Raw genomic sequence first — 18,936 nt, forward strand, 5'->3', positions numbered from 1 at the left:
ACGCATTACTCACTGAGACGCCGAGGCTCCCCTTAGCTTTTGCAATTTCAACTATAACAATAACATATCCTATCTATTACATCCTATATTGCGCATATCATAATTCCTCGTGGATTTTTCCTTTTGAAACGTTTAAAACGTTTTACAACACGCTGATTTGAATTTCCATCGAAATTTATTTAACAGCAAATGCAGCAGGACTGTGCAACACAACAATTGCCTATAAACACTAAAGACAAACACATCGACAATATAACCTACATTGTAAGTCATAAGCGAATTATGCATTATGAAATACAGTGAGTGTCCACTGCGCTGTTGGCCTATAAAAGAGGCACTCAATCTGGCACTGAAAACATGTTCAATGAACCAGGGGAGCTAATTCTAAAAAAAGGACGACAGAGCGTCTGGAGTAAGGCTACTAATTACAACTCCAACACATCTATGTTAATGACATGTCATTTTTGGGCATGTAACCCTATTTTAAACATTCCGTGAAGTCTAAATTTATATCAGTCACATTTATATATTCAAAATCCTAGATGAGGTTCACCTGCTCTGCTTCTATTACGTAAAGTCTACTGAACATATAGCGTTATTTTTCACAGGGAATTCATCACATGAACGTCTGTTTACTTCCTTATTGTCATTAAAATTCACCAAAACATCGTAGAAAGTCAAAATGACCAAACTATAAACACCCACGGGAACGAAAACTATAAAGAACTTTGAATCCCTAAAGTTCAGTTCAATTCCGTTCATTATCAACAATGAGATTGTCCGAAAAATGCTAATTTTTATCAGCGGCTATAAAGTAAACTATTGATGCAAAATGGAGATTCGCGATACTTGTACTTAAAGTTATAATTTCATATTTTTAAGTTATTTTTTTAAAATGTATTAAAATAAAGCCCTAAAATAGATGTCATCTATAAACAGTCCTACCTTGTTAAAGAATAATCCTATTAAGTGTGAGAAAGATAACCTATGATCGTATAATAGTGAGTTGACAACCTATTAAGCAAAAGACATCGAAATAATTATGTTTGACTTTCTTAGAAAATATGAAATTGTTACTTTAATACTTGCTATAGCAAGATGTAGCTGTCGTTTGGATATCACATAAATCAGCAACAGTCAATATCACAAAGACGAGTATGATATTTTATTTATCACAAAATACAATTCTTAAAGATGTACCAGAAGGCCTTTAAGAACCTTGACTGGTCACCATTTCACGTATCGTATTTATATTTAATTTCTAGATGATCTTTATTTTCATAATCACAAAGAACCCTTCATGTCATAATACATGCCGACATTTTTCTACATGAGGTCAATGCTTCGATATTAGACCAAAAAGTCAACACAAATTGTCATGTAAAAGTTGTTTATATAGGGAGGGATGGGTAAAGTAGAGTAAATGTCGAGAGATAATTTATATAAACAGACGAATCACATGCAATAAGTCGAAACAATTACTAGCCATTTTACATTTGTGAATTACTTCCCTTCTTATAATTCTGTTTTAATCATTCTGTCAATTATAATTAGGTGAAGCTTTTTCTTCTACATACGAAGACTGGCATTGGTAAAACTATAAATAAGGTACAATGACATTTGTTTTTACATTGAAAGGGCGTGTATCTCTATTCTTTAGAACCTTAAAATAGACGAAAATTAATGTAAGGGCTTATATTCAATTTTAAAAAGATTTATTGTTATGTCTAATCAATTGTAAAATACATGAACAGTTCAAATTGAACGATAGTCGTTAACGCCTGCTTCGTCCATTGTACGCGTTTTTTTGTATTTTTTTTTTTGGGGGGGGGGGGTAAAATATCATTTGGTCGTTTGTGAATAAGCCATTACTGATTACTTCCGAATTGTCCTGTAGGGTATGTTTTCTTTGTTTATTACACATGGCACCCGAGACCGTAGGATACACGACCCCTGTACTGATTATAAAATGTTCATGGTGTCTTAAATATTGGATATTCGGATCTCGTATTTTCACGGCAAGATAACCCCAACCCCTAGAAATATAAAAGGGAGCTATAAAGTCCATTGATTAACTTATAGAGTAATTTTAATTTATGTCTTCGTCGACGTTCAGTTAAAGATACATTATGGGAGATTAGACAAAGAGCTGACAGTTCTCACTATAATAATGAAAAGAAAAACTAGATAATGTAAAGGGAATTTGCTGAAAATTTCAGTCAAATTGATTCACTCTAAACCGAGATTTTAGCGATTGAATTTGCGGCCTAACCTCGATCATCATTACTAAGGTCGGTACGATAAAAAACATAGTCTCGATTATCCATTTCATGATTAAATCAAGAATGAAAGTGGAGCAGCAAATGGGATTATAATCCAGTAAACATCGCAGGCTAGCGTTGACATCGAGAGTTGATTTTGGTCTGAATACGTTAATTAATGTCTAATTAATAATTTAGATAACATTTCATTTCTAAAGAAAGACCTGCAATAGGCAGATTTAGCTCTTGCATAATATATGTTTAATGGAATTATCCTGTTTTTTGTTTTTTTTATCTAAGGACGTTTGCATGGCTTGTACCTCTAACAGCAAATGCTATTCCTTAAAATAAATACAATATTTGTGAAACACTCCTCCTTTCATTGTTCATATTACTTTCCAGTCATTTTAAACAGAACAGAAGGTAAAGTCTTTGTATTGTGAAGAATCGGGACCGTTTTGTACATTGGTAGTATTTCATGGCTTATAATGGCTGTCTTCTGTCTGGTTTTTGTCTTCTGGGTTTGTAGTAAATAATTATGTTTGGTGGGGTCCTCCTGGACTTCCTAATTTTATTCTATTATTTTATTAAAAAAAAAAAAATCAAAATTAAACTACATAAAACATGATTCGACTTCGTAACAGTATAGTTAAAATATGTTCATTCTATTATATGCGAGTTTAGTGCAGTCGCAAAATGCGTAATAGTCCCGGAGCTAATGACATAATTGACAAAATAATATGGTCATCAGTTAAAAAAGGTTTGCCCCCCCCCCAAAAAAAAAAAATAAATAAATAAATAAATAAAAAAAAATTGTAGTGGATGTCCATACGAGTAAACATCAAGGGGTCAGATCGTGCACTGCTGGGGAATATAGCCACAGCCGCACTTTAAAGTACCCGTTATCGGGCGAAAAATTAGGTCATAAGTTACATGGCTGAGACTCTCTAGAAGCAAAGGTATCCATAGAAATGGTCCCACTACTGATGTCTTCCGTCTTGCTCCAGCCACAGTAGTGGACCGTCCTAGGGACTTCCTTTGAGCAAGTTTTTTAGTCAATTGACTAAAAAAAGTTACTGGCCTATAACTCCCTTAATTTCCAATAACACTGACCCCAAACTGTACTGTACATAGCTTATTATAATAAACTAATTCCAATTGAAATAAAGGTGAAACCTTACCGTATAATTATATGATTTGATTAAACCCAACTGCTATGCGAAATTTTTGTTCAGTTTAAAATGGCCGCCGAACCAGAATCACGGGGTGTCATGTCACTCGAAAAACTGTTCGGTAAGATAAGATTATGATTTCAGTGTTCCACTCTTCACTATTTGTAACATAATTACTTTTTCCAAGCAAACGTGAAGATGTGTGTTGAAAATTGTGCAATTGAACCTAATTTTACTTGCTCAAAGCTTCGAATAGTGTATCAATTGCAGCCGTAGATAAGAATTATCTCGGCCAAAAATTGCAGCTAATATCCATAGCTGGAATAAATATTTCACAAATCTACCCAAAATTTCCGGGGGTTTCCCCAAGTCAGACCATACCCAATATCTCCTCACGGGACTAATAATATGGTCATCATTTACATGGCTGAAACTTAAACAGAAACAAAGATCCAAACTTGGAAAATATAATTTTCCAAAATCTAACCAAAACTTTTGGGGCTTTCCCCAAATCAGATCGCTCTAAAGTCTGTCCGATCACGCCCTAAAAAATGAGGCTAATAATATGACATCGGTTACATGGCTGAAACTTACCAGAAACAAAGATATATATAATTTTCAAAAATCTAACCAAAAGTTTGGGGGCTTTCCCCAAGTTAAATCGCTCTAAAGTCTGTCCTACCACGAACTAAAACTCGGGCTAGTAATATGGTCACCAGTTACATGGCTGAAACTTACCAGAAACAAAGATCTATATTTGGAAAATATAATTTGGGGGCTTTCACCAAGTCAGATCGCTAAAGTCTGTCCGACCACGTCCTAAAATTGGGGATTTTTGTGAGGTCATCAGTTACATGGCTGAGAAATAAAAATATGGATCAGTGCATGGACAAAGTGATTTTCGAAAATCTAACCATTGATGTTGGGGTCTTTCAGTGTGACCTTTATAACTTAGCCCCACGCCTTTCCCTCTATATAAAGCTTATAATAATGTAATATCAATGAAGGTCACCCTGACTTGAGGAAAGACCCAACATCAATGGTTAGATTTTCGAAAATCACTTTGTCCATGCACTGATCCATATTTATGTTAAGTTTCAGTCATGTATATGTAAGTCGTCTGTCTGAACCGTTTACATATATCCCAACATTTACCAAATAATATGGCATATTGACATACTGATCTAGATGATGTTTAACGTCTACTTCCACGACAGTATAGAAATGAAATGAAATGAAATGGAGTTTAACGTCCTACTGTTCTGCTCCTAACCTGGGCTAATGAAGACGGGCATACGCCATACAGTGTGCTATGAGGGAAATTTTGCCCGGACAGCGGCACTACGGCCTACTCTTATATCGAATTCCAACTGCCAAGGGATCTTTTACGTGCACGCCAATGTGTACACGGGACCTCGGTTTTTCGTCCCATCCGAACGACTAGACAGCTTTCCTTGTCAGCCCCTCCGTCCTGCATCACTGACAAGGGAGAGCCACGCCGGAAAATCTGACGACAGTATAGACAAAGTATTTTTTTATATGACTTTGAATTCGAATGTAGTTCAAATTACACAACTACACAATAAATCGTGACTGATGTATTGCTAATGAATAGTTTTTTTGTAACACCCTTTAGATTATATATTTTAGCACGTTGTACAAAAAATATGTAATTTTGCATTGTGGCTTACTTATAGAAGAAAAACTAACCCATGCTCGTTGGCAAACTTCGGCATATAGTAATTCATGCAATAGGAAATGTACATTGATTATTAGCAGCTTATATTTAATACACACTCTAACATTTTACGTTCTAATCTACCAACATTTAAAAACGTAATAATATCACTATAGACATAGTCATAGAATGGTTCACATTTTGTTGTATTTCTATGTTCTGTCATGGAATATTTCAAAATGTGTGCACTGGTGTAAATTTAGACAATATATAGGTGTACAGAAAAGTACTGGCTAATATTGATTTAATTATGTACCACGTCATATCGCATTGCTCAATTTCTCAATCGCAGTAAAGTCGATGCCAAGTTGCTTGATAATTAGTATTTTGAGACGGTCCCCAGGAAGAGATCGGTAAAGTAATAGCATGTGTCGAGAGCTTTGATGTTTTACGGTATAATATCTCAACCTATTATTATAACAAAGGGTGTGTGATAATATACTTATGTTATAAAATATGTATGTGATCAGTACTAAGGTAGACGGTGCTATTAATTGGCTGAACAAATGGCTTCTATCTCCATGCAGCATGTCGTTCGCCATCTTCACAAAATTGCCACGATGTGTATGATTCGATGTCGCATAGAAGTTTTATTAACTGCATTTAAGGCACCATGTTTCAATAAATTATGGAGAGCAATGGGTGCATAAAACATTATTTTACTACCTGTATGGCAGATACATAATCAAATCGTGTGCCCTATTTATGATTATATTTTTACAGTACGTTTACAACCCAAAGGGGGTTGCAACCTAACAAGAATGAATTTGGGATCTAGTCTGGTCAAAACATTTCAACTCATAACCAGTTAATAACCTAAAACAATTTAAGTAGACAATAAGTGAAATATGCTAGAATTAAAGCTAAATTCACAACAAGGATATTTTTGCATTGTCTTAAATTAAGACAATGCAAAAATATCCTTGTTTTAAAACCTATATTAGGAAAAGCTTATTACTGGCTGCAGCAAATTATGATTGTTTGCAGTTTACATTAGTTTCTTGTGGTTTTCATCTTTAATAAATCGCATTTTTAAAATTATTCTTTATTTTAATCTTTTTCCAAATATATCAGGCCACTACTGTAAACTCAGATTTGTAAAAAAAAAGTGTTTACATCTAATATGTTACATATTGTATTGTTATGTGAATAATGGAGGTAAACGTAAACCTATCCTCGCTCACAGATATTTTGAATCTGCACTTTAGGTCATAAGGTATATCTTTAAGTCAAGTGACGTGGTTTCAGACCCATACCTGTACGTGACAAGGAGTAGGGTCGCCTTCCTCGTCTCGTGGGTTTCTCTCGATCCTCCGGTTTCCTCCCATTGCTAAAGACCATTACGAACAAGCGAATTATTGAAATAAAATTGAACCATGTTAGTCCCGACATGACCTAGTTTGTATTTAGTGGAGGTTACCCCCCCCCCCCCTTTTTTGAACAAGTGTTATTAGTAATGCTTTTTACTAAGTTTTAACGTGGAATCATTGCTCAGTATTTATTAAATTTAAGTATTAAACATTTGTGTTTGTATTAATGAAATATTGTGAAATTGTATAAAATAAAATGATAGACAGCATTGTAAAACACAAGAATAGAATATATTTAGGCGTGTGAACTCCTCAAATAAGAGAGAGAGAGAGAGAGAGAGATGGGTTTAACGTCCACTAGAAACAAACTAGGTCATTTCGGGACTAACATGGTTTAATTTTATTTCAATAATTCGCTTGCTCGTAGAGGTCTTTAGCAGTGGGAGGAAGCCGGAGGACCCGGGGAAAACCCACGAGGTTGGACAGGCGACCCTACTCCTTGTCACGTACAATCGGGTATTCGACCTCAAATAAGAGGTGGTATCAGCCCTGTTACAAAGAGCAAGCATACCATGCCCCCTACACTACTTATAGCTAATTGGAGCGACAGTTATGGCAGGTTTTTGAATTGTGTTGTAGTTTTTTAGTTTAAGATTATGTTCAGAATACCAGTTCATGGTACTGCCAGTACGGTTAGTAAGGTAGGTGGACAGATTCTAAATTCTATACGGTTTACCCCAGCATTGAATTAAATCGAATCCTTGCTATACCCGGATTTGAAATATCATTATACTTCTAATTTCGCTAAAATGCCATATAAGGTAGCAGTCAATGGTTTACACAAAAGAAATCGCATCATTCGAAGAACCAAACACAAATAACACTTCTGCGAACCAAACAAGGAATATTGCTGAATGAAACGGGATTTGAACACAGGATCTCCGCGTTCATGATAATGGTCAAATATATCTTTCGTGTGTAAGCAATATAAACAACTTCTCTGTTTAAACTGAACTTGGATTTGACATCCTATTGTTCTGTACCAACCGGAATAATAGAGACTGGACACATTGTTTAAACAACCTTTTCTCATGTCGCATTTACAAAGTTCTCAAAGCAGGGACAGTAACTCGGTAGTTCACATTTATCCTTATATGACAATTAACCAAATCAAGTTTTGAAAAAAAAATGGTTACTTTTTTTAGTAAACCATTTTCGAGAATTAAATTATATGAAATGGTGTTTAACGCCCGACATTTTTGCGCCAACCGGACTAACGAAGACGGCCAACATTTCCGAACCAAGCGTGATAAACAATTTTTTTCTTCCGCGTTTTCCAAGTTTACAAACAACGGTAATAATTCTGATAATAATCACCATGGTGAACCGGACTCGTGTATATCGGCGATAGCAATCAATATACTACCAAACTCATATTTTAAATATTAGTTAAATGACATGAAAGGGATAAAATAACCGACATTGGGTTACACGGGAAACAGTGTCGTCTTGGTAAAAAAATAAATTGATTACATCTCCCATATATGTATAACATATTTTATAACTGTTCTACAATCTTTGTCAATAATTCGCGGTTCAAGAATTATGTAGATATTGGACATTAATAAGAATAAAAATGTCTTTGAAAATATGTTTACTAAACCTTAGACAGGGGCAAGGGCGTGGATTTGTCATAACTTTTTTTTTTTGGGGGGGGGGGGGAACGAACCCTAGAACCAAAATAATAATTACGAACAGTTTACTGAAAGCTGTAACTAGGTTATTTCCTTTAAGAACTGTCTCTGAGCGGACGATGTCCACTGACAGTTCCTGTCAGGCCTTATAGCTGCAATATGAAAATACGGTACAATACCGCTCTTCCCCACCTGTGTTCTCAGGCTGTTTTAGAACCCTAACCTTCTATGTTTCACCGTGATACTTTATTTTCCGCCAAAAGGAATCATTTATCATTATTTTTGACACAATTATTTTAATAATTCAACACCATTTTGAAGTAGAATTTAGCGATGAAATAACCATGCGGTTTGCGGGTGTCGTAATGGCTGAAACGTATTTTGTGTATGTTTTTAATCGCAGAATTCTACTTGAAAATGTGTTGAGGCATTATAAATGTACGTCAGCTGTGGCAAGAAATGATTCCTTTGGTGAGTAAAGTAAAATCAAGGTGAAAATAGTAGGTAAGGATTCCAAAATAGTCTTAGAACAGATGTGGGGAAGAGCGGTATTTTCATATTGCAGCTATATACGGCCCGATAGGAACTTTCAGTGGACATCGTCCGCTCAGAGACAGTTCCTAAAGGAACTATAAACTGGGGGCAATATGATGGCGATATGTAAAAAAATGACTACCTACAATTAAGGATGAAGATATCGCGAAGATCAGTATCTGTGCCGAGACCCAAGGCAGTGGTCAGATAAACCTGAAAATCTAGCTGTCCTGGCGATCAAAATTATGGGGGGGGGCAGAGACCTATTCGTCTCCCCTTCCGATTCTAAGGCGGGGGGGGGGGGAGAGAAACGTCCCCCCGTCCCCCGAAATCCACGCTCATGGACAGGGGCCGTGTACACGTTGTAATTTTTACTATTATTGGATGTTGCATGAAAGTTTAGAAAATGACAAACAAAATGACATAGGCGACATAAATCAGTAATTCAGACACATAAATTAATCTTTCGGCGACAATTATTTTGTGTTACATGTAGATTAGACTGAAAGACTAAGACGGCCAGGTGCGTGCTGAAACAGATAGTTTTCGCAAACAGAACATATTAACTAATTAGATCTGATGCCCAGCAGGTGTACGCCATTCAGCAATAATTATATTAGTTTATGCAATATATGTTATAATCGTTATACAGGTTTCACATAATCAATAAAGAAGCAAAAACACTGACACAATTATATATTTCGTTGTTTTATATACATATGTTCAAACAAGACGCAACAGACAGTATTACACTACTGTACATTAAAGCATTTTAATATTGTATACATCAATTTCTATATACAGATACATAATGTACACACATAATATACACTAAGACAAACAATGTCATTATTAATGTCTTTATAATACTTCTTCATACTTCTATTAATATAATCAATTAAAGAGAAAAAAACAGTTGTTTGTAAAGTCTGGGCAGTAATGTATATTAAATGTCAAGTATTAAAACGAATTGTGATGATATAATAATTTCTAGAAGAATAAATTATCTTCTAGTATATACATTCCTTTACACTGTTCAATTGTCAATCATTCGTGTATTAACTCTGTCCTTTCACGTTTCACTTTATTTGCCCCAGTTAAAACTTCCTAAAAGACCCCACGTCGACGATATCCTGTGATATAACGGCCAGCTTTAAACGTTTGTCAAAGACATCTTAAAAACACATGTCATCGATGAAATCGAGTGATTTTTCGAACAGGTTCCTTAATACGGAATTTTCACAGAAACTGAATTCACTCTTTTGTATCCCGCGGTTTAAAGAATCCAGAATCTGATGAACATTCGCGTATGGTTATTGTCTCTGAATCGGATGTGACGTCGGTTATAAATACATTATCTAGCACTGGTTTCACAGAAACTGGCGGTGACCAATAGTTTTTCAGTTCCACGGGTTTTTCATCATATTTAGCAAAAGCTTTTTCACTTTGTTCAATTCTATCTGCTAGTTTATCATTAATTTGACTGTTTTCACCATTTGCTTGAACTTTATTGTGTCCGTTTTTCATATAGTTCGTTTTATTTTGTTTTTTACGAATTTCTTTTGGAACTTTGACCTTAAGTTTCGGCCTCTTCTTATCTTTATCCTTTAAGCGCGGTCGCCCAACCGGATTTTTAGGTTTCACTTCACCGGATTTTAGCAATTTTACTTTCGTTTTTCTGGCTTTTTTCAAAGCTGCGTTTTTCTTTGCTGGTGGTACCCAACCTGGAGGTCGCGGATATTTTGGTGGTCTTCCGGGTCCACGTTTTACTGGAACTGGTGGCGGATCTGCGGAAGCTGCTGATGACCCAGGACCGGAATAAGAACACTCTCCTCCATATTTAAAGACACTCTTTTTATCGGAGGATTTTGATGGTCCACTATCGTCGGTATTTTTTCTCTCTTTTGGTGGTCGTCCAACTTTACCAGGTTGGTGTTGTTGGTGTTGGTGTTGTTGGTGGTGGTGGTCGTTACTACTGCTGCTGTTGGTATCAGAAGCAAAGATAGACGTATCCTCATCATCATCGTCATTATTTCCATCACTCTCATCATCACTCAAATCACGTCGACTTTCCTGTAATTAATATAAAGATATATCTTTACCGTGTCTACACATATATCATAAACAATTTATTACATACCCAGTTTCATCGTAGATGAGTACAACAGAATATAACATTGAACTGGTCGGTTGTCATTTCAAGGAAAGTGATTCGGTTGACTTATCTGATGCTCATTTTTGCTATCAGAAAGGGAATTTTGTGCACAAACAGAAGACACCGCGACAGTGTCCGTAGTTGGTCCACTTGGATATGATGAATAGAAAATTTCGAACATTTGATAGGCATCTTTTTAATTCGATTGATTCTAAGTCGGGAGATTATCAACCGCTTATTTGTTTTGTTAAATTAATTTTAAATAATTAATTTGAGTACATTTTAAAGTGGATTAAGCCGTGAAAAAATCGATATCATCCTAAAAATTCAAATGACGGTCGGTTTTTTTTTAGTGTCGTAATTTCCACAATTGCATGGCGCAATCATTTTAAAATATTGTTTAACTAAAGGAGAAGAAGTGGTCTATGTAGCCTGCTACACTTGCCACTTTTACTTTGCCCCTAGGGTGCAAATTGGTTGATATTGCTTAATGGTTGCGAAGAAAACTTCGGCCGTGCAATGTAGAAAATGATGCCTTAAAGTAATATTATTTATATAACTAGCCAAATTAAACAATCCCGCATGAAGTTCCCAAAGGTAATACGTGTATTTAGTCATTCGCTGAAGTGATTTAAATTCAGATAAATTGTTTGTCGCTATTTTATTTCCTAAGAAGGGTGTATAATTCTATTTACAGGGGATTCTCACAAAATCAGAATAATTCTTATTGCAGGTTAAAAAAAACCATCTAAATAACTAAATAGTGCAGCAATTTAACCTAATGGGACTTTCAAAATAGAGCAATTTAGCGTGCACAGATGTGTTATCTTTACTTTACTAAATAATCAAAGGACACCTGCTTCTAAATTTTTATTTTTCTTATATTTTTTTTTACCTTAACTGCTCACCAGAAAAAAAATTCTTGTCTACTTTCCACAGACATGGTTATTTCATGTTCAGTCTAAATGTTACATTATTTCATTTATCACTGATATGGATGATTGTATTTAAAAAAAAAATGCCAAGTTCTACGTAAAATTATCCTACACAAAAGTTTTTGTGTGGAAATTGAAACTAGTTTCCACTGCATATAAAACGACAAAACCCTATTGTTCAAAAGCTTGGAGTTATCTTTCCTACTTCAAAATGAAAGACCCAAAAGTTACGTCTACTGCAACGTTCAAAGAAATCGAGAACATAAAAAAATATTATTAAAAATATAATGTCGAAATAACGGTGTCTCTACGATTTTGCATACTATAGTAAACAGTTAAATATTACCAATACTGTTGTCTTATTCAAATTAGATTTCTATTGCCTGTCGTTTATTTTCTTTCCTAATTTTTGCACTGGGTGATAATCTAACCTATTTTCTATTACAACCCTGTTCTGTCAGTGTCAGTTGTATGTATATCAACCAGCCAGACTATAACCTAAAATGTTAGGGGTGATATCGCAGACAATATAGCACAAACACATAAGACACACTTTGAATTCCCATAATTGACCATGAAACATATACTTATACAGACAATTTAATTGACCTAAAAGTCTAGGTGATTTGAACATCGAATTCAAAGAAAATATGTCAGATATATAATTTAGTACAAAATAACAACAACACAAAAAAAACATCGCAATTGACAATTAATTATTGCATCGAGACTTTAATATTGTGCGTGCTAAAATTAATTTCTATATTTTCATAAATTGTATGTATCAATGATTTTTTTTAATACAATTGAAATCCTATTAGAAATTTTCGTCGATACTATTTTAACGTCGCCTGGTGTATGCGTTAATTTTGAATCATGTTCTTCCAGTCTATAATACCAAATTTTAAGTTTTCTTTAGCAAAACAGTCCTTTTTCAGAAAAATAGTTCCAGTACAAAGAAATATAAGAAAAATTCAAATAAAAGGGTTTGAAATTTTGTTGAATATGATTTCTTTAAACTAGCATCTATAATGGCAGCCATGGGAAGACTGTTGCTTTAAGCCAAAGTATCACGCCAAATAAAGGCAACTAAAGCCGAATCGATGAAGATACGTCATTTTCTTAATGTCGTGTGATGTGATACAATTAACATTTATACACCATGACACACTGAAGACATCCAAGTTAATGATACAAACATGATCAATAGAAGGAAATTTGGTTTATCTTTTTCTTATCTTTGTATTTTATTGTTAATACACATACATGTATATAGACTATAACAAAACATAGTATACTCAAAAGGTCAAGATACACATGTAATCTAGTTAAAAAGGAAGGTCATTTAATATTAAATAATGTGTATAAAGGGTACAAAGTAGTGTAAACTATTATATATATTTCGTACCCCCGCCCCACCCCATCCCGGTCCCAGACCTATAAATATTTTGTTTTATGTCGACTTTGAGCTCTGATAAAGCCACATATATTATTTATCTCTAATTACACTTTAAAGTTTACTTGTATAACTAACTGGGCGACAGTTTATGTATACCTCTTTAATAAGTATACCATAGTTTGTAAGATTTCTAATATATGTCTCCGGATATGGCGACATTTATAAAGTATCACATATTATTCTTTTTCTTTTTTTTAAAAAAAAAACTTTCTAGAATGTCTTCTTAATAACTTGATCTATCGGATTGTGTAGGTTTAATCGAAAAAAATGTGTCTAATGACAAGTTTTAATACATTAGATATTTTCGACCATTTTGATTCCTTGTGGGCGCAATCTCTTATTAATAAGTTCGAAACTCATAAACTGAAGGTTTTCCACTGTCCAAGCCGACGTTGTAATATTGTTATAACCAAAGAGGTTTGTGAGAAAAAAATAACTCGAAAATATTCTTCTTCCAAAATAATATAAAAACGATGAATTAAAGAAAGATTTGGGACTGTTTATTCCCAGGGTCTATGATGCGGTTATCAAAATTAATCAATCTATGTACATTTCATAACGTTGTAATTGTCAATTAAATTCATTATCCATTTCTTTTTTAGACTTTCAACACCTCGGTATAAATCCCCCAGGGAACTTATTACTGTATTATTTTAGTGTAAATTATGCTTTGTTATCTTATTATGGTGCTACACTATGGTTTCATGTTATCTATATCTGTGTATGTAAGTTCTTTGTTGTTAAATATGTTTGTTAAACTGTATGAACCCCCCTTATCATCTTTAACAAGTACTGACTTCACTTTGTACAACATATAATATAGACTTTCCAGTGGAAGTAGACCCCTGTCTACGATATCAGCCATGGTGGAAGTGGACGTAAAACTCTAGGAAAGAAGAAGAAAAGAAGAAGTGGATCATTGTCTACGATATCACCCTTGGTGGAAGTGGACGTTAAACGCTAGGACCGACCGATCCGAAGTGGACGTACTAAATTTCATCGTGCTTGATAACGATAGGAGGATATTTATCGAAACGTCGTGTTTGTGTATAATAAACCAGTGATTGTTGTCCCAAATAACTTTGTTAGTTTTATTTCCATCGCTAAATGCCACTAAAGGATTAAATAACGATCAAGACTAGTTTAATCTCTCAACTAAATATTAATAATGAGATTGAACTACAACTGTAGTGGAAGAGGAGTCTTATTTAGATACTCTGAATAAAAATATTGTTTTAAAACAAATACAGCTGTAATTCTCTTTGTTATTTCTATACTGACATTCTATTGACAATGCCATTTTACAAGGCCAAATTAGTTGTTATCGATTTAAATTGAATTCTAAACAAAATGTATTCAATTACGCAAGAATGTGAACATGTGTTGCATTTACATTGAATTTTCATGAATTCAGTAATTTGTAATGCACTGATCACGATGATCGTTTTTCTATTTGTTTTATATTTGTAATTCTGAAAAAAACCGACATAATTAACGGAGTTTGTTTGGCTTGCTAAATACATAATGTAACCAAATCAATCGTGCAAATAATATCCAATTTGATAAAAGTAATAAAAGAAATAAAATAAAATAAAAACACGGAAAAAATATAAAAACATGTTTTTAATTGAGCACATTAGTCAAAAATATCAAGAAAACAATGGCCTCGTCTTAAATACTAGACAGGGGAAGGGCTATTTTTGTACTTTCTAAAGTGCATAGGATCGGCTGGCTAAAACGGCGGTACTTCGATTTCCTTCGATAGCTAAAGACCCCAGAACACTGGGGAGTTATGGAAATAAAAATATGCCATAAAAAAATTATTTCAAAAATGACCTGGTCAATGTCGAGTGAACGTTCCTAATTTTCTCCTATCTTTAAAGTGCTATTGTTCTATTCTAAGAAGCCACATTCAGTGGCAGTAAGACCTCTGTGTATATCTTAAAACCAATTTCTTATTATTTAACTTGATAAAAAAAGGAATGATATGGGACTTAAAGTGGATTACAGATTAAAACTACAGCTTTACGAAAAAAATAAGAGCGAAGTGCCATTTCAAAGCCCCAAAATCTGCTCAGTTTTATACTACATGTAGTTGCCACAAGGGGACAGAATGAGTTCACAAATGAGTTTGTTTTAATAGATAAGCACCAAATGAGATCATATAAAACTTTCGCATTATTTTATAATATAATAGTATAAGAAATGAAATGGGAGATTGGTGTCCTTTTTTCTATTCCATAATGACACAAGAGATCTTAGATTTTAGCAAACCATTAAAATATTCTAGCTCGAAAATATTTCTTAAAAGTGGGATCAAACATATGGCCCAGAGGGTAAATCACATAAATGATAGAATCCATGGGGATATTTATCAATGAAAATATCCGTACAATGGCTTAAAAGTTTTGGTTTGAATTGTTGCGACAAGAAGCATTATAGAAACAATTTAAAATCAAATTGATCAAACATTAATTGTTATAAGGGGTGTTAATTATGTAGATCATGCGTACTCATTAGCTTCGGTTACTACAAAAAAATAACACTCGTTCTCATTACGGTAGATTTATATAATATAAAACCTAACATTCATTATCATTAGCTTCAGATATTATAAAACAGAACACTCGTTCTCATTAGATTTAGTTATATAAAACCTAATACTCATTCTCATTAAATTCGGTTATTATAAAGCCTAACAATCGTTCTCATTAGCTTCAGTTATTATAAAACCCAACACTTATTCTCGTTAGATTCAGTTATTATAAAACCTAACAATGGTTCTCAAAACGGTAGATTCAGTTATTAGAAGAACTAACACTCGTTCTTATTAGATTCAATTATTATAAAGCCTAACACTCATTGTCGTTAAATTCAGCTATTATAAAACCCAACACTCCTTCTCATTAGATGCAGTTATTATAAAACCTAACAATCGTTCTCATAACGGCAGATTCAGTTATTAATCATTAGATTCATAAAAACCTCACATTCGTTTCCATTAGCTTCGGTTATTACAAAACCTAACACTCAAATCACTTGAAGGATTTTCAGTTTCAAAGCTGATATTGGCAACTGCGAAAAGACACAAATACCGGGTTTCAATTGTCTTCTTACTCAGACACTGGTCACATTTTTAACGCCCTGTGGGTTGAGGAGGACGCCTACGAAATTCTACGAGATCAAATAAAATCTTGAGATCAATATGGCTCAACGAAGAGCGCGCCCCACTGCCTTTGACCATTCGTCCATCTTTTGCATAATATACCAACTTTCGGTTATCTACATAATTGCGACATTTAAGAAACTAAATATACTTGATCGACTGTGTTTAATTAAAAGTGAACTTACATAATATATTTATTTTTATATGTCTATATAATATATAGAACCTCAAATAACGCATTTATGCTGGCTGCCGCTTTATTAGTCCTTTTATTAATCACCCATTATCTTTCGAAATACCATTTACAATGGAGATGAGCCTAACTATAGTATAGTGAGATTAAGCTGACATGCCCCCATTACACTGAAAACCTAATTACCACCAAGCGGATCATTATGATAAACACGTAGTTTATGACGTATATTTGTATGATCTAATTATTGGACATCACATAAAACTTAATTACGCAACCGCCAAGTTCTATATTTAATATTTATTCTAGATACCTTTTTTCATAAATACAAAAAGAAAAGCAGTTCTTATATATCATATAAATATGAAAAATTAATCTTACGAATATGTAGTATTAATTAATCTCACATCTTAAACTATTTTTAAAATTAGTATTAGAGAGAGAGCTAAAGACGTAACATTTAAATGACCTAAAATAATATATTGACATGTTTGCCTAAACTATAATAAAACGATATGAAATGTTACAGTACTGCGGTACTTCTACTTTTTATCTTTATCCAGGTGTACATTATGAAAGGGAAATGCATACATTATATTCAAGAAACCCAATAATGTATTTATCAGCCTAATCCAGAACTATTAATAATGAGAACTTTCAGTATTGGATAATTAGACATAATGAATAATCATATTACAGCATTTTAGATGTGGATCTACATGTATATGTACATTATAATATATACATTACTGTGAAATATAAATATTTATATATTTATAGGTAACACAAACTTACCACAAGTAATTTACAACATAGTATAAAGACGACAAAATATAACCATGCAATAACATGTGACACACACTAAAAATCATATCGTTTAAAATGTTATTAATTTTTGTCTAGTAATTGAATAAAATGCAGAATAGAAGTATATGCATATTCTAAAATAAATTATTATTTGAAATAAAGTAGATGGAAATATAATTTTTGAATAGGCTTACATGAACTGTATTCATATTATATTAACACGTACTCTATGATATTATAAAATAATAACAAAAAAAGAGTATCTGAAAAATATATATAAAAAAACTTACTTGTAGTTTAAGTTTCTTTGGCTTTGGACCCCTCTTATGACACCTTCCATCATTTTCTTTTAAGCTAACAAATAAATGGAAATAAATGAAATATATTTTATCTAAGTATCTAGCGAGCTAATAAATTAAATTTACTGAAATATCTCGAGACACAAAATAAGAGTCGCGGCCATGACAGCTGTATAGAAAATATAGTGAGTACTCACCTCGACTTAAAAGCTTGTATTAATCGCTGATCAAGGATATTTTCCTCTGGCTCCCATGTATTAAATCTGTAGGAAAGATAACATATTGTAAATGTTGGGCTATTTTAAACATATATTATCGCGTTGAAACGTGTTACATTATCAACAAGCAAAGATTTACACTTACTTTGTCGACCAACCTTTCCACTTGATGTAAAATTCTGTTCGGCCCTGCAAAACAAGCGAACATGTCGTTAGTATAGGTCACACAAAACGATCTCATCGGGGCTAAATCTTATCGAGTTCTACCTACCCTCAATGTCCTCTTTTTCTCGATACGTTCAGCAGCAAATACTCGTTCCCCCATATTTTGTAACTCCATTCCTTTGTAAGAAAACAATGTATATTTTGGCCGTTGTTTACGGTTTCACAAGCCCTGCTGGTCGAGCATCGTTACATCCCATAATACTCAGCGCGTGACGTCATTTTCTCAGTTTTCTGTTTGGGTTTAACTCGCCCTTGCGTTAACAATACATCGCGTGGGGTGAAACCAGTCACACTGATGTTTAACTGTTTAGAGGCACAAATGCTGATTTAATAGCCTGACCGCCCTGACGTATTTATTAGAATCACCGTTCAATATTTTACATTTTAAATATAGCGCAAGGACACATTCTTCTTTAATCCACAATATTATTTCGTGAGATAGAGATTTGATTCTTCCATGGATCTAGTGAAAGATTCTACGTAGTTAAAATTCTGTAACATGCAACACAAATCCCAATGAGGGATAAGTACACGACTTTTAAAATGGGGGCATCTAATTTAATGAAGTAAAAAATATGTAAAATACAGGAAAGAAATTAAATCCATGAGGGGAAATGTATGAATTATTTTAATCAAGTTTTCAAAGATATGTGTACGCTTTAAAAATGTATTTTTTTATAATTTTAAAAAAGGCATAGTTGTGAAGTATTTAAGACGTTAAATTTCTTTGTAAGAATAAATGTGGGACATTTTTGTGCACTTGGTTCAGG

At 33.6% G+C, this 18,936-nt stretch overlaps 1 protein-coding gene across 1 annotated transcript; it reads right to left on the reverse strand.

The window, feature by feature from the left end:
- Nucleotides 1–9,401: 9,401 nt before the first annotated feature.
- LOC126812078 (polycomb group protein Pc) lies at nucleotides 9,402–18,378 on the reverse strand. Its single transcript, XM_050538259.2, has 5 exons — nucleotides 18,213–18,378; nucleotides 18,087–18,130; nucleotides 17,921–17,986; nucleotides 17,715–17,778; nucleotides 9,402–10,782 (listed from the first exon to the last, which is right to left on the reverse strand). The coding sequence occupies exons 1-5, from the start codon at nucleotides 18,279–18,281 to the stop codon at nucleotides 9,964–9,966; spliced, it is 1,062 nt and encodes a 353-aa protein (XP_050394216.1). The 5' UTR covers nucleotides 18,282–18,378; the 3' UTR covers nucleotides 9,402–9,963.
- Between the last annotated feature and the right edge of the window lie 558 nt (nucleotides 18,379–18,936).

The sequence above is a fragment of the Patella vulgata genome, chromosome 2 (genome assembly GCF_932274485.2).
Source record: "Patella vulgata chromosome 2, xgPatVulg1.2, whole genome shotgun sequence".
Classification (NCBI taxonomy): domain Eukaryota; kingdom Metazoa; phylum Mollusca; class Gastropoda; family Patellidae; genus Patella; species Patella vulgata.